The 18,889-nt window shown below is 40.2% G+C and overlaps 1 protein-coding gene across 1 annotated transcript; it reads left to right on the top strand.

Moving 5' to 3' along the window:
* Positions 1 to 719: 719 nt before the first annotated feature.
* On the top strand, positions 720 to 10,413 carry LOC138608808 (CMP-N-acetylneuraminate-beta-galactosamide-alpha-2,3-sialyltransferase 1-like). Its single transcript, XM_069681382.1, has 7 exons — positions 720 to 883; positions 1,157 to 1,418; positions 1,534 to 1,730; positions 1,890 to 2,069; positions 8,589 to 8,634; positions 8,720 to 8,839; positions 9,176 to 10,413. The coding sequence occupies exons 2-7, from the start codon at positions 1,188 to 1,190 to the stop codon at positions 9,341 to 9,343; spliced, it is 942 nt and encodes a 313-aa protein (XP_069537483.1). The 5' UTR covers positions 720 to 883; positions 1,157 to 1,187; the 3' UTR covers positions 9,344 to 10,413.
* Positions 10,414 to 18,889: the final 8,476 nt, after the last annotated feature.

Consider the following 18,889-nt stretch of genomic DNA (forward strand, 5'->3'; position numbering starts at 1 on the left):
TAAAATAACCATTAATTTTGGACAAGCATATCTTTCATATAAGTAATGAGTGAAGTCACCGTCTCCTGTATGTCTGCTTAGCGTTAGGCAAGAATACAGAAGTGCAGATTTGGGGTAGTCGCTAGTTAGTCGCTCCTTGCCGAGTCAGGTGATGAGACAGATGAAGAGCAGAGCTCTCCGAACTTGATCTGTAAGAGTGTGTTTGATACGATAACAGACACACATCTTGCCTCCCAGAATATTGTGATGTGTCGAAGGAAAATCTAGTGATATTAATAAATGCTGATTTTATTTTTCCTTTTCATAGTCGCTGTCATCGTTGGAGCTGAGGGTCAAAGAGGAACTGGAGCCGGCGCAGTCACTGGACCTTTTTCTTCGTTTCAGACTGATTGTCAACACAGCCTCTCATGTACATGATGTAGGCTACGGTCCTTTATTTTCTTTAGATTGCACACATTGGTCTTGTTTTGGTGTTCTTATGTTCTTGAACATAATAAAAGACCCAAGACGAGATAGTATGTTGTTATTAACACTTACGCACTGTGGCACGTAGTAAACAGAGTCCGATTAAAGAGAAACTGATCTTGTGAATTTATAGTGCGACTGATGCAGTAAACGAAACTTGAAAATGTAACAGATAATGACACAAATGATGACAGAAGACGGCTTAAAAATAGTAAACCACGCCCCTCCTGTATCACGGATGTGCCTACTCTGTGGAGAGTTCTTGTCTGTGTTCAGATGAAAGCATACGTGGTCATGTAGATGTCTATCATGACCCTCCGACACTCTTACGAGGACACTTAGCCTGTAGGACTGTACTTTTGCTTACGAGTTACGAGTCTGACAGAAGTTGGACTAAAAACTAATTTATTCTGATCAGGTAAGACAGATTTAAAATGCTCATCTGCTGACGCACTATGACCAGGAAATGATTAACAATGAGGATAATAGGCTCATGATAAATACCATTTCTTATAAGAAATATTGAATACTGTGATGTACATTCCATGAAGAGTGGCAACTGTAGCCTGGTTAAGATTTGTTTATATAGTGAGCTCATATATTTGCTTTGATAATAGCTTTAAAAAACCCCAATATGATTTGTTTTTTTTCTTATTTGTCAATGTTGACTTACTTATAAATTTTGCCACAGGTTGACACACACAAACACACACACACAGAAGATGAATTCAAAAGTGAAGGTGCTCAGTGTCCTGCTGTTTGTGACCGTCACTTGTGTGTTTTTGAGAGGAAACTTGATGCAGTGCGGCCCCTTTCAGTATCTAAGCACCTGTGCCTGTGAGAAATGTGTTGTGGAAGACAATAAGTGGTTAACGGAGCGTTTCAACAAATCTGTGGAACCATTTTTGTCTGCAAAATACAAACTGTCAGAAAGTAATTTTAACTGGTGGAAGGTAAGTGGTCACTTTGCAAAGCAATATCTTTGAATTTGCATTATCAGCTCATTTGTATTTGCTTGTGTTCATGTAAGTTAACTGGTCTAACAGCTATCTATGGTATGTTTTTCAGCGCTTGCAGGGCGAAAAGGGCAGCTTCAGTGTTTACAATAAAACAGTGGAAGGATTGTTTCAGATATTTCCACCCAGTCCAGATGTTATAGAATCCAGCCCTGACCGCTGCAGGACCTGTGCTGTGGTGGGGAATTCTGGTAATTTGAAGGGATCACGATATGGATCTCTGATAAATTTCCATGATGTCATCATAAGGTAAATGTTTCAGCTCAGGAAGGCTGTTTTTTTTATTTTTGTCTTTGGTTAGTTCTGAAACTGTAGGAAAAACACTTACGCTAACTAAATGACAAACTCAATCAGTCTTCTCATGGTTTGCTGCACAGTGACTTATGAAATATCCTCTGTACAACTTAGAATGAACACTGGTCATACCAAAGGCTATGAAGCAGATGTCGGGACCAGAACAACTCATCGAATCATGTATCCAGAGAGTGCCATGGACTTAGACAACAACACACATCTTGTGCTGTTTCCATTCAAGATACAGGATCTACTGTGGGTCACAAAGGCCCTCACCACAGGATTTTCTGGAAAGTGAGTCATTTTTATGGAACTTGTGTGTCATTGTATGTGTCACCTTTAAAAAACAAACTCCAAAACTGATTTTGCCTGATGCAGGTCGAGCAAGAAAACGTTGCAAGCAAATAAATGTATTTTCTGCAAGTTGGACCACTGGAGTTGGAGTTGGAGTTTACTTGGAATTTTGGCATTTTTTTTCCCACTCCTACCCACCTGTCCTATGAAACAGATGTGCAAAGTTCTTCTCTAACATATTTTAACATGAAAAACTTCACGTCATAGCGTGATACTGATAATTTTTTTCTTCTCTGGTGTGGCAGCAGTAGTAGTATAATAGAGTACCTTGTGGCACTCATTGGCTCTATTCCGTTTCTGTTTCATGTCTCTATGTCAAATCAGGTAACACAGTGCAGTTGGTGGATTCCCAGATAACGGACATTATTATTGCAGTGTAGAACTGGATCAGAGGTTTCTGAGGCAGCTGGCGTAGGAACATCCTCTAGTTGATGATGGAGACTGTAATTGAAGCCCACTTCAGGCATTAGGTGACTTTGGTTCCTAAACTCCGACTCAGAGTTGTTGCGTTCTGTGATAAGGTGTAGTAGGCTATTGTCCTCTACTATCATTTCCGCATTGTTCAGAGTGTTTACCTCCAAGATGTTCTGATTTCACTGGTAGGGGGAATGTTTAACTTCCTTTTTGTAAAAAAAGATGAGGCTGAGTTCTGTTGTCTATAGACTCTATGAGTTTTACAGACATGGCTGCAGCCTCCTGTCTGTCAGAATGTATGAGGCCCATTGACAGTACATACTTTATAGCAGGAAGGTGACGCTGTATGTGGGCTTGCTGCCTTCCTGAGCTCCTGTCTCTGACCCTGTTAACAGCGGGTATTACCATGCATCCAGTACTTATTCAGTGCACTGTGCATTAGATTTTTAATGAGCTACTGGACAATCCACGTATACATGCTGAAGGGAAGGGGGCAAGACAGCAGCTGATGTGGGTGAGAGATGTGACCTATAACCAGTTTGTGGTTTATATTTATGCAGCAGAGTAAGAATACAGACGTTTTATCAAAGAGTCAAAGCAGCTACATAATGCAGATCTGTTTGTCACTGTTTACACAGACTTCAGTTTGCAGTGTAGTTCATACACTTCACAGATAAAGCAAAGAACTGTAGAGTAACATTTAGTTTCTCAATGCCCAAAATGCTGCGTAAAATCACACGCTGGGACAGCAATGTATGGCACTGTAAGGTTCAGTATAAAATTTAAAGGCAGTGTAATGGCGGAGATGTTGCAGAATCTCAGTGTGAAAAGAGCTGGTAATTCTCCACAGCGAGGGGGGGTGGTCTCCTATAGCTGGTGATAGCTGACACTTCACCACACTGACACAGGTTGGAAATACCTGTTTTTCAGCTTTAATGTATATTCTCTTGACTTCCCTGATCTCTTCTTGTTAATGTGTTCCTGGCCTGGTTGGACATGTTTCTGTCCCCATGTCTGTAGAACACCCCCTACACCTGAGTTTAGCTGAAAACTGGAGGTCTGTTGTTGGTTTTGTATGTGCAGATGGTTTTAGTTGGCACAAACATGTCCTCACTAAAAATGTGTGGTGTAGTGTTCCTGTAGAATTTAGTATATTCTTTCTTTCTTTATTCATTTCCAGAAAGTTTTTTAAACCAGCATATCTAGTAAAGATTATACACCCTGTGGTATAAAAATACATTTTAAATTATGCTACTCTTGCCTATTAAGTTCAACCAAAAATGGGCCAGTAGTATTTGTACATTGTCCCTGAACTTTTGTCGCTTAAAGGATAAATGATCTTTATGAATTTAACTTTAGCCACATCAGAGGGGCAGACTTGTCCACTCCCCTTAGGCTATAGGGTGAGGCAACTACTGAATACTTTATTCCTTAGTTCATCTTGTAAAGGCCAGTATTTTCATGTTTAAACAGTCTCTTGGAACAGATGATTTGCAACAGATCATGTAAGCTAGAGTGTGCTACTTTAATGAACATTAATATTAATTGTCAAGGGGCTTGTGACAGTGGTGCTGGTCCTACACACACTCTTGTTCAGTGAGCTTACCAAGCTAGTGATCACAGTACACACCCACTGAGCAGCAGAATGAGTGAGTGCAGCTTTTCAGTGATAGAGTCTCGTTCCACAGGCTAACCCAGTAGCATATTATATATTATAAGTTATTATATTATATAACACCCACAGAGCTGAGGACCAAGTGAGGCCTGCTGCTCAGTGAGATACACTCACATAGCGGGCACACCCAGCAGCACAAAGCACACACCCACTTAGTCTAGGGCCTAGTGAGCCAGACCAGTCCTCTCAATATTACTCTTGTGTTGGTCTGTGTGATTTAGACAACCTCAAGTCACACCCTTTAACGTTGTCCCTCGCTTAAAACCTCTCTCTAATGATGTGCATCAGATGGGATGTAAGTAGTTATACCTAATGCCAACAGAAAAATGAGTAGGTTTACAGAAAACATATACAGCACTGATGTCACAGTGTCAGAAAGTTCATTAAAGTCAGAGTTGCAGCATCCAAACACCCCAACCAGAGCAGTCAAAGCAGGCCTGTAGATCAGGTTTGTTTAGTTGTCCCGTCTTCCACAGTGTTTCCCCCAGGCGCAGCAGATTTCAGCCTCTGCCTGTTCGTTGGATGAGGTTTAACAAAACAGTGATCAGAGAACCCTTAAGCATGGACAATGGAGTGATAGGCATTCTTTAATATGGCGTAGCTATGCTTCAATGTGTTCACATTTGATATGCTGTCTGTACTTTGACAGTTTGTGTCCGAGCTCTGCTCTTTCATATGATCTAGGTGTTGAGCTCACTAACAAAGGCCTGAGGTTGAATTTAACACTGAGCAGAAAAAACAAGGGGAAAAAAACAGGTGAATAATCAAGAAGGTCTCCAAATAAGAGCTGATTGACTTCTTTGATCTCTGTTTGATATCTGAGACTTTTGACTGTCCTTGTGTTTTAGATGTTTAAAGTTGAATGTCTGATTTGACTGTATACAGCTGAGTTTTTGGCTATACATTATGTTGGAACCAACCCAGTGACTCTGCTTATGTAGCAAAGGGCACAAACTGTCCTCTAGTTACTGCTGAACAGCAACTAGTAGCAACAATGGCTATCAAGTGCTACTATCATAAATTAAAGTGCTGTTTGTTGTGCGTTATGTGGTTTGATTTCTCAGCCTGCTAACTTTTTATGGCTGTAAAAATTGTGTGTGGTTGTTGTGAGAGTGTCTAACTCTAAGATAGCAGAGGACCAATTTCTCACCAGATGGAAAATCTGTATTTAGCACTTTGTGGGTATTCACTTCGGACTTGGGGTGGTGACACCGCACTGCAATATGTTCTGGGGTGTTTCTAAACACTTAATGATGTTTTGTTGCATTATTTCATAGACCAAAATGGATAGTTCATTCCTCAAAAGCAAGTATTCATGTCAATGAAAGTGTCAGTGTCATCAAGATGAAAAGTCCTAACACCATTGTTGATGAACAAGATAGTCAAATTGCTTTGTCATGTTTTTATTATGACAGTTTACTCTGTAAGTGTTTTCAAATGCAAAAAAGTCAAATCTTCGAGACACTACCTGAAAATGCTCAAGACAGCATTATATACTACTTACACAGCCATTTGAAAACTACAGTAAAGTTACACATTACTGTATTTAGTGAGGTTACTGAGTACAAGACACTGAATATGTATGTTTCACATTTTTACTGCATATGCTCTTTGCAATTCTAACTGGTTCACAGCATTGTGCAAAAGAAAAAATACACCCTCATTTACAACAAACATAAACTCCTTTTGGGTAGAGCTGTGCAGAACTGTAAACAATATTGCAGTACATATTGGAACTGAACATACAACATACACAGTATTGTAAATCATACATGCACATCCAGACGTTCCTGTCTGTCTGGCCACATATTTTCATCTACATCACAGCGAGTATTATCTCTTGCAATGCAGCGAGGAAAGTATCTCCTCGAGTGGTGTCATCACATGCTGCATCTATGGCCGCTAGCAGGGCCATTTGGGTATGTGGATGCCGGTCATATACCTTCCACCTCCAGGAAGAGAAAAACTCCTCTATTGGATTTAGGAATGGTGAGTAGGGAGGGAGATATTTCACCAGCATCCAATCATGTGCTGCAAACCACTGTCTGACCACATCTGAGTGGTGAAAACGTACATTATCACAAACAACAACATACTTGTTCAGATGGTCTTCAGTTAGACCCCTCTTATTCTCAGGGATTATGTCCCTGTAAAGGGTGTCTAAAAAAGTCAGCAGATGTTTTGTGTTGTGTGGAACAAGATGGGGGATATGGTTGAGGACACTGTCTTCTGAGATGGCTGCACACATAGTAATATTCCCTCCTCGTTGGCCTGGGACATCAATGGTTGCTCTCTGTCCAATGTGATTCCTTCCACACCTTCTACCTTTTGCCGGATTTAAACCAGCCAGTGTGCAGCGGTTCCCTGGCCTCCAGCTCCAGTACACGCTTTATCACAGAAGAGGGAGCGAAAAAAACTTTTCCTGTGTAACATAATGCATTTTGGACAACATATTGTACAGTATGCACTGTGAATACACATACACAGAACTGTCTTGTAAGTGTAGTGCATGGCACTACACAAAGTAAACAGTTTACAGCACTGAACTTTAGAGTATGTATAGAACACATACATGTTTTACCTGTACATACTGGTGACGGATCTCCTTCCTCCTCTTCCACCTCGGCAAGGTTGTCTTGCAATCCTATGCGGTGCAGAGTAAAATTACAGTAAATATGGCAAATCTTTACTGTAACACTACTGTAGACTACAATACACTAAATCTGTGCTGCAGTAAAGCTGTAAGTCTTAATGTAAAATGTAAAAAGTGACAAGTTCTTGTCCCACTGCAAGCTTCATGTATGACACAATGACAGTAGTGCAGTGCAGATTGTTTAGTGCTGAATTACTGTCCATTAAACACACCTGTTTGAATAATTGAATTTACAGTGGTTCTCCCAACATTTAGCTGCACCCTTCAACCAGCCTCAGCCATCGTGAGGCTGTGATTGACAGCATGATCCACAGTTGTAGCCCTGATTTCATCAGGAATCCGCCTTTGTACTTGGCCTCTTCTTCCTCTTCCCCTGTTTTGTCCCCTTCCCCTTCCTCCCCGCATCCTCACCCCCCTTCCACGAGGCTGACTTTCCATTTCTGTGTCACGATATTGTAGAAATGGTACACACTATGTCCTGCTTGGTTCATGTATGCTTGTAAAGTGGGGTTCGTGGGATTCAGCTCTGGGTGACTGTGGAGATGTGGCTTATCATTAGTTGCAACTAATGCTTCACACACCCCTTCTCATCAGTGAAAGCTGAGGTTCACCTGAGAGAAACTGTTCAATTAAGGAGACATTTTCAGGAAAAAAAAGATTTTAAAAAATGTTTAAAATTTGCTTGACAGATTTTGAAAACTAGTTCAACACTTTTTGTATGTAATGACTCAAGCAATGAAATGAGGACTATTAGTTTTATAGGGAATGACTATGAGCATTCACAAGTATATTTCATTTTGACTGACATGACATAAACAAATGATAATGTTATAAAACAGCAGAGAGTTGTATGAAAGCAATTGATGCATGTCCAAAAGCGTTTGCAATTTGTTGGAAGGAATGAGAAACTGCTACTATGATGTGCAGAAATGACTAAAGGGAGGTTGAACTAACTGTGGTGCAAATGTTAATAGTGATGTGAGAAATGCACCAAAGCGACTGAAAAAAACTGTAAGAGACACTGGTATAAGACTGTTACACTGCTGGCTACTGCTTTTTTCCCATGGCCAAAATACAGTGAGCTACCAAATAGCCCCACCTTGTGGAAAAGTAAAGACACTGGCACAGAGACTTTATGAAAAACAGCTTTAAGAAGCCTTTGTATTGAGAACATGCCTCCCTGCAGGTTTAAGCCAAAAGAAACAAAGCTAGAGCGGGGAGGAGGTGGAAGTTTTTAGAGTTTAAAAAAGACAAAGTGATACAGAACCTGCTGCTTATGGTTTCATATCAAGAACCATCTCTGCTTAAAGGGATAGTTAGGGTTTTTTAATGTGGAGTTGTATGAGGTACTTACCAACAGTGAATATACTATGACATACTATGTCACAAAGAAGATGACAGTCAGCACGGCCCCTGTTTGGAGAAGCCGGCTGGAGTATCAGAATCAGAATCACAAATACTTTATTCGGCCGTCACAGTTGCTCTGATACAGAGAGAAGCATGGAGAAATATATGACACAAAAATAGTAAGAAGAAGAAAAATGTCAAACCAACACAGCATCGCTGTAGACAGGGGCACCAGAAAACATAGTTTATCTACTTTAAAAAGACCAAACAGCTCTTTCCTCTTGGAAGACCTTGTATATCATTTGACTGAAAAACTTTATAAAGTAAATAATTCGATGCTGATTTTGACATTTCATGTTTTTTTCAATAGATCATATATGCCAGTAAAATCAAAGATCAAAGCTAACAAGGATTTGGTGAGTATTATTTGTATTAAACAAACTGTATTGCCTGTAATGGTAATTCTAATCGTAAAAGGTTTAAAGGTTGATTCTGTTTCAGGTGATGGTGATCAATCCAGCTTTCATGAGGTACGTTCATGAAACATGGCTGGAGAAGAAGGGCAGGTATCCCTCCACTGGGTTTATGGCTTTGGTTCTTGCCCTGCATATCTGTGACGAGGTGAGGTCATTTTTATAGAAGTTATCATGTGAATGTCACCATTGTTGCTGTAACACGTTAATGGGTTAGGATGGGAGAAAAAATAAAAAATCTGGCTTGTATCTCTCTGGCAAAGGTCAGGTTACACTGAGTTGCATACAGAGACCACCAGGCTCTGCTGTCATAAATTTACTGAGCCCAGCCAGCACAAAAAGCAGTTTAGTCTGGAAGTGGTCCTGCCATTATTGCTTGTTTAGTTTGATTACAAAATACAATTTTATGAACATTTGTAATTCCAACCATTCAATCATGATCTAATTCAGCTGGGTTATTGTATGTTTTGTTTTGTCTTCCCAGGTCCATGTGTTTGGTTATGGAGCAGACAAAGATGGAAACTGGAGTCATTACTGGGAACAACTCAAAAACAAAAAGCTAAGAACTGGAGTACATCCTGGAGCTCAGGAGTATGACATTATCCAGAAGTTGACTAAGCAACAAAAAATCCAGTTCTTTACAGGATGGTGACCTTGTGAACAGTTTTAAAATGCTCAAGCCTTGGCAGTAGGTACTGGACCAGGCTAAGAGGCTAAGGCCTCAAGCCACAACTCTTTTCTGACTGATTTCCCAGCTGTGCACATTGACCATTTGTAACTGTGAGTTTAGAATGATTATGTACTGATACAATACAGAACTGAAACCACATGTAAAGATAGAGTAGATTGTGACTGAGCTTGTTGAGGTTGTGTAAGATATTGGACTGATTCAGTGATATTTACTTGGAAGGGAAAATTATAACATCCAACAGAATGTAGGATAACCGTTGTTGAAAGCTGCTGTTTGCCTGTTTTATTGTTTCTTTTTTGTCATTTCTTAATTTGAATGGACAATGTTCAACAACAACTCGGGGCTGAAAGAATATATTTGTATGTGTGTATACACACATACCCAGACACAGAATAATAACCTCTCTCACATGGGCTAAATCTTGAGTGTAATGATATTGTTAAATGTTAAACACCTCTGTCAACATTTTTAAGTGTTTTCACTGTGACTTGTTTTAGGTTATAGGGCAATAACTTTTTCCTCGCCTTCAGTCAGGAAATACACAAGACATGTCTGATAGTTTTTGTTTTTAAAAAGTGTATGTCAATCTCCTGTGCTTCTCTAACAGGTGCATAGCTTTTTAGATGAAGTTATAGTTGACTTAAAGTCGAGGTAAAATGAAAAATGTCATTTTAATCCTTTTAGATCACATCCTCGGTAATACTGTTCATCTATTTGACAATATAGGCCAAAAAAACCCCAGAAAATCTATTTCTTCGTATTCTTATATCAAAATTCGATCATTTTCTCTTCCGGTAAAACTACATTTCACGCGTGCTTACATCTGTCTAAGCCCACTTCTCAGCAATCAAATCAAATCCCTCTAATGATGACGAATAATGTCCCGCCTGCACGTCCTGTTTCACTCGGAAATACGTCACAATACGGAAGCTAGATACTCTCGAAATGCTGTTTCAGCTCGACTTTAAAGGTTTTTTCACTGGTACACACTGAACTTATATGGAATGTATGAATAAATTAAGTATATTCTGAGAAGCCCTTCAACCTACATTCTGAGTTTATTTTGCTACAACTGTTACAACCAATAATTGGTGGGCAAAGAAGCAATCAGTGAGGTTTCTGTTATATATAAAATATATAAACATATACATACTGCAGTGACTATTGCTGCTAATGGATTCACTGGCATTGCTAATGAACTACGTGAATGCAGTAACAACATGTATATGTAATGAACCACACCTCAATCCCTATAATTCTATGCCAGAAAGTTGAATTCTTTCGTATTCATCTCGGTTGTTTCCATAATTCACCGTAAACAACCATTGATTAGCTCATTTGTATGCATTTGAATGAAGGCGTGTAGAGGGCGGAATAAGGGGCTGATCCATGAGCGCACATTACCAGGTGGATTGTTATACATAAAGCAGGTGTGTGTCCACACGATTTTAGAAATGGGAATTATTTTGGCACACGCTATTTTCAGGTTTTCTCCGTATGTAAAGTTTTTGTATGGATTCTATGCACTCTTTTATACATGACACACCAGGTCCTACTGTTTTCTCTGTGCTGCTATGGTGATCAGTAAATGTGACATATGGCGTTTGAGTGAATGTTTAAAAAACAGTCACTGCACAGACAACCAGATAAATTTGCATGCAGCCACACCCTAAAGGGGACTTGGTGTTTAATTGGAATCAGCTTTTATTTCAAGTTTTATAGTATGTCAGAAAAAAGCATAATACCTCTCCTTTAAAGATGTGGTGAGGAGCGGATTGAGGCAGCAATCCAACCGCAGCAGTGTGCCTCAACAAGTACCTCTCCAAATAAGTTGCTGTGTGCGTATACGCATGAGGCAGCAGGGTTACCTCAGTATCTATTTAAATTTGCAGACTGGATCCAATGTTCCAGGCCCTAAATCTTTATTTCCTTATATCTGATGCTGAATCACATGGTTACATTGTCTCTGATAAACTGACAGCCTCCAACATTAAACCAGTACTGGAAAATGTGGTTCTACTTCCAGTCAAAGTATTTCGACAAAGGTCTTCATCAGAACAACTTCAGGTGTGAAGACCACATGATAGAAGTCATTTTCAGTCTTTCATTTTTTAAGGCGAGAATGATATCCAGTGTTCCAATACGCTTTTCAGACCACAACAGCATTAGTTGTGGTCTTCACTTGGCTTCAGCTCTTTATGAAGACAAGGAAAAACTCCTCAAACTTCTTGATGCTCACACCTCCTTGCAGAAGGCTATTGGAAGAAACCTCAGGAAAGGGGGTGTGTATCTAATCTTTAGCGTGTTGGCACCGTTTCTGCAGAAAGTCGTAAATGTATTTAATGTTTTACTTCCGTGACTCTAGTCATCTAATTGCTAGTTGCCCACCTCTCCAGCTGAGCGAACACAATGACAGCTCCAAAAAGCCCCACAGTGTTGGTTTTGTTTAACCTGCAAAAAGAAAAAGATTTGGTGGGTGAAGTTTACCAGACTTTTATTTTAAAAGGTTCAGTCTCTCATTTTGTCTCATAAAACGTTACCTCAGTAACCAGTTATAACACTACACATCGAAATGTGAAGCCCTGGGTTGGTTGGAATGTAATGCATACAGTTCGATGGCTCGATCATAGGGATATGAACCGGTTTAATGAAGAGGTGCTGCAAATTCTTTATACTGTGCTCAGCGTCTTCAATCTTGCAAGACTTTGATACTGACCTTTAACCTTTAACGAGAGTATCATTTGTGTTCGGAGGTTGGCACGGAGAAAACGATAATATATCAGTAAATACCGAAGCAATCTAAAGTGATCCACATCTAAACTACTTTGAAAAAGCATACTGGAAGTGTTGACGTACTTTACTCTCCATGCCTGTGATTTTTACGAGAGGAAGAGTTGTTAACATTACTGTCAGAGATCAATAGGACTCATCACAATTCATTTTCACTGTGTATTTTGGCCGTGAACCGCGCGGCTCGGGAAACATAGGTACTATGTGTAGCAATAGACTCGTTCGAGATGAGCAGGGCCTGTGCAGAATTGATCGCCGCCTAGTCAAACACATTGCATGACGGTTAGCTTGTTAACCGACTTGCTCTGAAAACCCGACAACGCGAGGCTTTGAGTGGCCTCAGTTTTCAGGGCCAGGCGCCGCAGTTGCTCTCCACCGACTGCCCAACTGCCCAGCCTATATTGGCTTAAACACATGGTCAAAACCTAGTATGTGGCTGACTGCATCAGGTTAATGTGTGCCTCTGTGACCAACACTGGAAGCGTGGCGTGTGCGTGACGGCTGTGGGACATGTTCATTTTCATTTCAAATGCATGAAAACAGATGAGAGTCCTCACACTTCTGGCGAGCAACGTGGTGGACCATTATCTACAGCTCTGTGATATGTTACACAGTTAGCTCAGAAAACTACATTGGCAGAGTGGGTATTAAAGAAAAAAAACAGTTCTTTAAAAACTAGGTTTCGGTTCTATGGTTAAGATGACTGGGTTACAGTAGACTAACTAAAACGCTTAATTTATTTATTTTTATTTAACAAACACATGGACTCTCTGCAGCTATAAACAAACTGATGTGAACTTGCAGCTCCTCTCATGTGGTGTGGATGTTACACTGGTTGTACTTAATAGACATTGCACTAGTTGTAGGCTGTGTTGGAGATGTGTCGCCATGCTGCTGGAAATTTTTGTTGCTTATCTGACGACTGCTTTATGGTACGGAATGAATGTCTGTAAAGTTATCACTGACAATGTTAGTCAATAGCCCGTCATGTGTAGCTCCCTAAACCTTGCCACAATCTTCGTCAACAACTGTCTCTCTTTCCTCTCTTGCAAAGCAAATGCAGCCTTTTGTTCAAGAAATTATATCACTAATGTCTTATATAACTGCTAAACTCAGTGGGCCTTCAGAAAGTCGTAGTAGGAGCTTTAGATTTGTCTGAGATTTTGTTCTTTGCCCCACTTCACAACTCTAAAGCTGTTAACTCATAATCCTGTGTTTCTTCAAAGAAGCGTGTAAGAAAAGTGTAGTCATGACCAGTTAGCTGGAGCTTCACCTCACTTAGGGCTTCCAGTAAAACTCTTTCAATTGCTGTTTGATATCATCAGCCTAACAGCATACATGCCTAACTCATTTTTTCAGGTTTTCGGAAAAGAAGAAAAAACAATTTTTTTTAGCAAAGACTTAAGAACTTTTTATTTATACATTAATGGTGACTTCCACCAGATGTGTAAACAAGTTTGCAAAAAAAAAGACACAATAACAATTCCATGACAAATAAAAATTACTTGTGCAAATCTTGCAGAGAATGCAAAGAAGACATGACTTAGGCATTTTCTCTCCTATATAGATACATACAAACATAACCAAATTGTTTTACTTGCTTTAACATAACCAGGTCATTTTACTTGCCTAACCTTTACCAGTTTGTTCTTGTTTTATTTGCCTAACCTTAACTAGGTTGTTCAACTTTATTTTAGACTTTTACACTGCAAAAATGGTTGATCTAACCAAGACTTGATATCTTAAATCTGGTTATAAATTCCTATTGATCTTGTTTTGAGAATGTTAAATATGTAGGAGCAAATTCAAATATTTTCTGTAGTCTATAGAGATTTTATCTTATCATCTTTCAAGAAATCTTAGCGAGTAAAATTCTTTCACTGCTCTGGCAGTAAATTTGACTGATTTCAACTCAAATCAAGTATTTTCCTCTTATAGTTAACATATTTATTTTAGCAAACAAAATGCAACTGATGCAGTATAGGACTTAACTACCCTTTGCAGCCTAAGCTGTAAATTAGCTGTAGCTAATTTTTAATGCTACAGCATTAGCCGTAGCTAATTTACAGCCCTTGTCCCTTTGTTGCAGAAACATGATTAAAAGTTGAAACGCACAGTTCATAAGTACATTTTTTGTATAGGAAGTTTATGAAACATGAACTAGCTTACCTGATGAATCAAAGATGAGAGTTAATGCTTCACTTGTGCGTTGTTTTTCATGGGATCGGCCATCTTTGTGTAGCGTCAAAAATGCTCAAGTCAATTTGAGATGACTTGGGCACCTTTTTTATGTAGTTCAAAAATGCCTAAGTCAACCAGATGACTAAGGCAGATAGTGATTTTGGACTGTTTCAAGCGTTCTGATTGGCTGAGGTTATAGGCAGTTATGCAGGGTGATGCAGCAGAGTTATGAGAGTAGAAATAGGCCATGTAAACCAGAGAAAAACAAACACTTCTAAGCTCAAGCAAACTTTGCCGTTAACTTAAGAAGCTAACAAAAACAAGGTTTCTGCTTCCATTGCACATGATCCCATGAATCCAATTTATGGGTATGTGACATATTGTCAAGTTGGGGCCTCAGATGGAAGGAAAAAGAGAAATGGGTCGCATTTTTAGGTGTGTTCAGCCTTAATGCTTCATGATGATACTGTTTAACACTGTGTTGATTATCGCTTACTTGTTTGCTGTTTATAAATATACTAGTAAATATGCTAACTAATGCTATGTTTGTGTGTGTGACTTTTCCTAAGGCTCATGTGGCCACTGTCAGTTTTATGAAACACCAATATCAAAGGTGGAAAGGCTAGAGAGGTTGGTTAATTTGTATATTAGGAATTGGCTTAGAGTTCCTCAATGTCTTAGTAGCGTGGGGTTCTATGGAAAGGGCATAATCCAGCTATCAATAACCATCTTAACAAAGGAGTTCAAGTGTGCGAAGATCAAGACAGAGTTGTTGCTATCAGGGAGCAAAGACAAGTGACTAAATTGGTCCCAAATCCAGAGGAATTGGAACCCAAAACAAGCAGTACAGGAAGCAAATGCGCAGCATGGCCGGGGAGGCTCGGGGGTTAGCTCGAGTAAACCAATGTGGAACAAAGCAAGTCCCAGAGAAAGAAGAAAGCTGGTAGGGGAGCAGGTACGTCAACAAGAAGAAGCCGTAAGGTGTAGGTGTAGGTTAGTCTGTCGCAAGGTCGGTACACATGGTACGGAGCCCCCCTGGTGTCAGCTGAGAAAAAAAAGCCATGTGTAAATCTGTTCTCTCAGTTAACAAATCCGTATGCACGGTTTATAATCCGTGCCCGCTAGGCTAGGATAGGCTATTTAGCAAACCATTTCCGCCCTCCATGATCGATCAACTAGTGGCACTGGGCAATCTCCCCTTTCTCTAGCCCCTCCCCACATTCGTTCTGATTTTGTGGGGAGGTTTCACAGCCTACTGAAAGTCACACATGCTCTGCAAACTTGAAAACGAGAGAGACGCACACTCACCCGATTTGCTTCAAATTGTTGAGTTACAGTTACTATAAAGTACGTCTCTATGCAGTGAATGACAGAATGACAAGTGAAGGAGCTGGGGGTGGGGGTCACCTACCGGCAGGAACAGAAATTGGCGCCTATGCCCACGTTAACTAAATCCAATTTATCTGGATTTAAGAGTAGATTTAATGCTATACAGTGTAAGTAAAATATTTATAACATTGGCACCACGTTGGCACCAGGAATAGTTGCTTTGTGCATAAGGCTTTGATAGTACAAAGTTTTGATGGACGAGGGACCTAGGATGCAGGGGGGTGGTTCTGGGACACCAGAGCTAACTGTTGGGCCTCCCTGAGGTGTCGTGGGCCTAACTTGACAAAACACTGGTGAAGGGAGGTGCCCACTTGATAACCCTGTTGATGTGCTGACTCTCACTGCTCTTCCTTGCTCCCTCTTCTCTCCTCTCTTCCCTCATGAAAAGGAGGGAGTAGGGGGAGGTAGAGTTGGCAATGCTGCTTGGGTTGCTGTGGCCACTATGATTCATGTGGCAGGTTAGCTACAGTATAAGTATTGGGATGAGGGCACAAGGGGAGGGGTTTCTTCGCTGAGTGCTTATCCTTAACATTAGGGCATAAGCATCTTGTGTTTAATTCAAATACGACTCTCAAGAATAAAATTCCCCAATGGATAAATATGATAAAAAGAAGAGAAAGCAACATTCAAATGTTTATGTTCATCTATTTTTAACAGTTGTGAATTGTTTAGGTGCTCTCACCAATCAGTGAGTTGTAGAAAGTACACAATCGAGCAAATAGAAGAGCAAGTCTGACATCTAGTGGTGAAAGTATAGTATGGTCTGCAGTTTAACAGAGCATGATGAAAATCAAATATTCAGTTCATTGCACATTTCTTACTTGGCCGAAAAGCCCACTGGTAATTTCATGATGTAAAATGTACAAAAAAAATAGCTTTTCAATTTTTATATATAAAGATGTAATCATTTGATTAAGTCCAAAAAGCTTTTCACTATTTTTCCACTCTAATAACGTCCCCTCCAGATATTTGGTTTGAAAGTGTGTTTGATTAAAAAAAATAATTCACTTGAATTTATAATTCAATGATAAATTATTATTAGTTGCAGTCATACTCAGAAGTCCAAAAGATCCTTGAGAAAAAAATTAAACGTTTTCAACACTTTCAACTTACTGACATGTACGCATTTTGACATTTTGAATCTGCTTTTACAAAATGTTCACAACTGCAGAACAAGGAAACAAACATATACCTGCCAAACAAGACTCCATTTATACTGTGGCGCCCCAGGAGACTGTCATAGGGGGGGCCGGAGATGGCCACAGAGATTCTTGGGTTGGCAGACATGTCTTTTGTACATGTTCTTTCACACAAACTATTATGAAGAGTTTAAGAAAAATTTGGATTTAAATAAATAGTACATAATGTAAAAATTCAGACATTGTTCAGATTATTCAGGGCTTTCCACAAACATATGGAGTATTCAGCCAGTGGGGAAAAGTAGACAGCTAGGAGGGTCTGGGAGCATGCTCCCCTGGAGAAAGAATTTGGCCTTAGAAGCCCAAATTTGTTGGCTTCTGGCACATTTTAATGCCACTCTTCTATCATATACACTGATGATTTTATTACATATTTTTGTGATTTGGCTTATCCATTTGTAAACAGTAAGGGGATCATTGCAAAGGAGAATTCGGCCTCTTGTGTGTTTTAGCACACTCTGTGTCCACCCAGTCCGTAAACAGCTATTAAGTTGGGTACAAAATAATTCCTTTTCACATGCTGTTTAATTAATTAACTTATAATGATCAATAGCCTGCTTACAGTGTTCATGTTTAGATCTTATAAATGACAACATAAAGGGGAAAAAAATAACTGTTGTAGCCTGTTACTACAAGCTGTCATATGCTCAGACTCTCTTCTTACTTATTTCTGAGAGGTTTTTGAGCTGCCACTGTAACAATCGCCCCTGCCTTCTCTCCCAGTATAAGTTCACTGTACGTGTTTGTGAGGACTCACAGCATTCCTGTACTCGGGCTGCAGCTTTAAAGGAACGACATGCTTTGGAGGAACAGGAGCAACAGCTGAGGAGGAAAAGAGAGCAGCTTGATTTGGAAGCTGAACTAGCTGCATCTGCTGCTAAGCTAGCAGTCCTTCAGGCCTCTGACAGAAAAGTATTTCACAAGGACCATCAAATGCAATAATATCATATTCTGAACAGGGAAAATAGGAAACCGGAATCTGGCAATGATGTAAACCCAGCAGCAAAGGAATACATGCCTTTATCATGGAAAGCAGCACAACAAAGTTCCCATTACCACTGAGTCAGCGCTTCAGGGAGTTTTCTTAAAGGGACTCTCAGAGGAGATAAAGGATGAATTAGCGGCCAAGGATGAGACTTCCTCGTTAGAGGAGCTAATTGGTTTAGCCTCTAGACTGGACAATAGGCTATGGGAGAGACGCAGGGAGAGAACAGAGAGATAGAGGGCCACCAATACCTCATCTACTCCCCGCCATCGTCTGCAGTTCCCCAGCCTTCATCTTCATCCATGACCTCACTAGTGATCATTCTGGAGACTCCACTCCATCTACAGTCCACCCAGAGGACCCCATGCAGTTGGGTCGATCCAGACTCTCCCCAGTCTCAGACTCTGCATCTACTGTGGCCAGGAGGGACATCGCCTTGTTTAAGCAGGCTCAGTAAGGTAGGCATTGACCCATTCCTCAACCCCCTCCAAACGCATCCAGCTGAGAGGTACTTTGCACTGGTCACTCGACACTCTCCCTTTACATGTTTTAGTTGATTATTGTGCTGATGACAGTTTCATTGACTCAGACTTGGTTCAGCAGTCTAATATAACCGTGGTTAAACTACCTGAGCCTAAGAATGTCTTGGCCTTAGATGGTCGCCAGATTTCCTCTGTTACTCATCGTACTGCCCCCCTTTCCCTCACACTTTCTGGTAATCACACTGAGACTGTTGAACTATACGTTATTCCCTCACCTACCACTCCTGTAGTTTTAGGTCTTTCCTGGCTTAAACTACATAACCCTCTCATAGACTATTCTACTGCTTCCATTACTCCCTAGGGCAGCTTCTGTCACCAAAACTGCCTGAAGTCAGCTATCCCAGTCAGTATTTCTGTTTCTCAATCTCCACCTGAAAACATAGACCTCTCAGCAGTTCCCAGTGCTTATCATGACATTCGA

The sequence above is a fragment of the Semicossyphus pulcher genome, unplaced genomic scaffold (assembly GCF_022749685.1).
Source record: "Semicossyphus pulcher isolate SPU_LCO1_2020_fin unplaced genomic scaffold, fSemPul1.0.p SCAF_5, whole genome shotgun sequence".
NCBI lineage: Eukaryota > Metazoa > Chordata > Actinopteri > Labriformes > Labridae > Semicossyphus > Semicossyphus pulcher.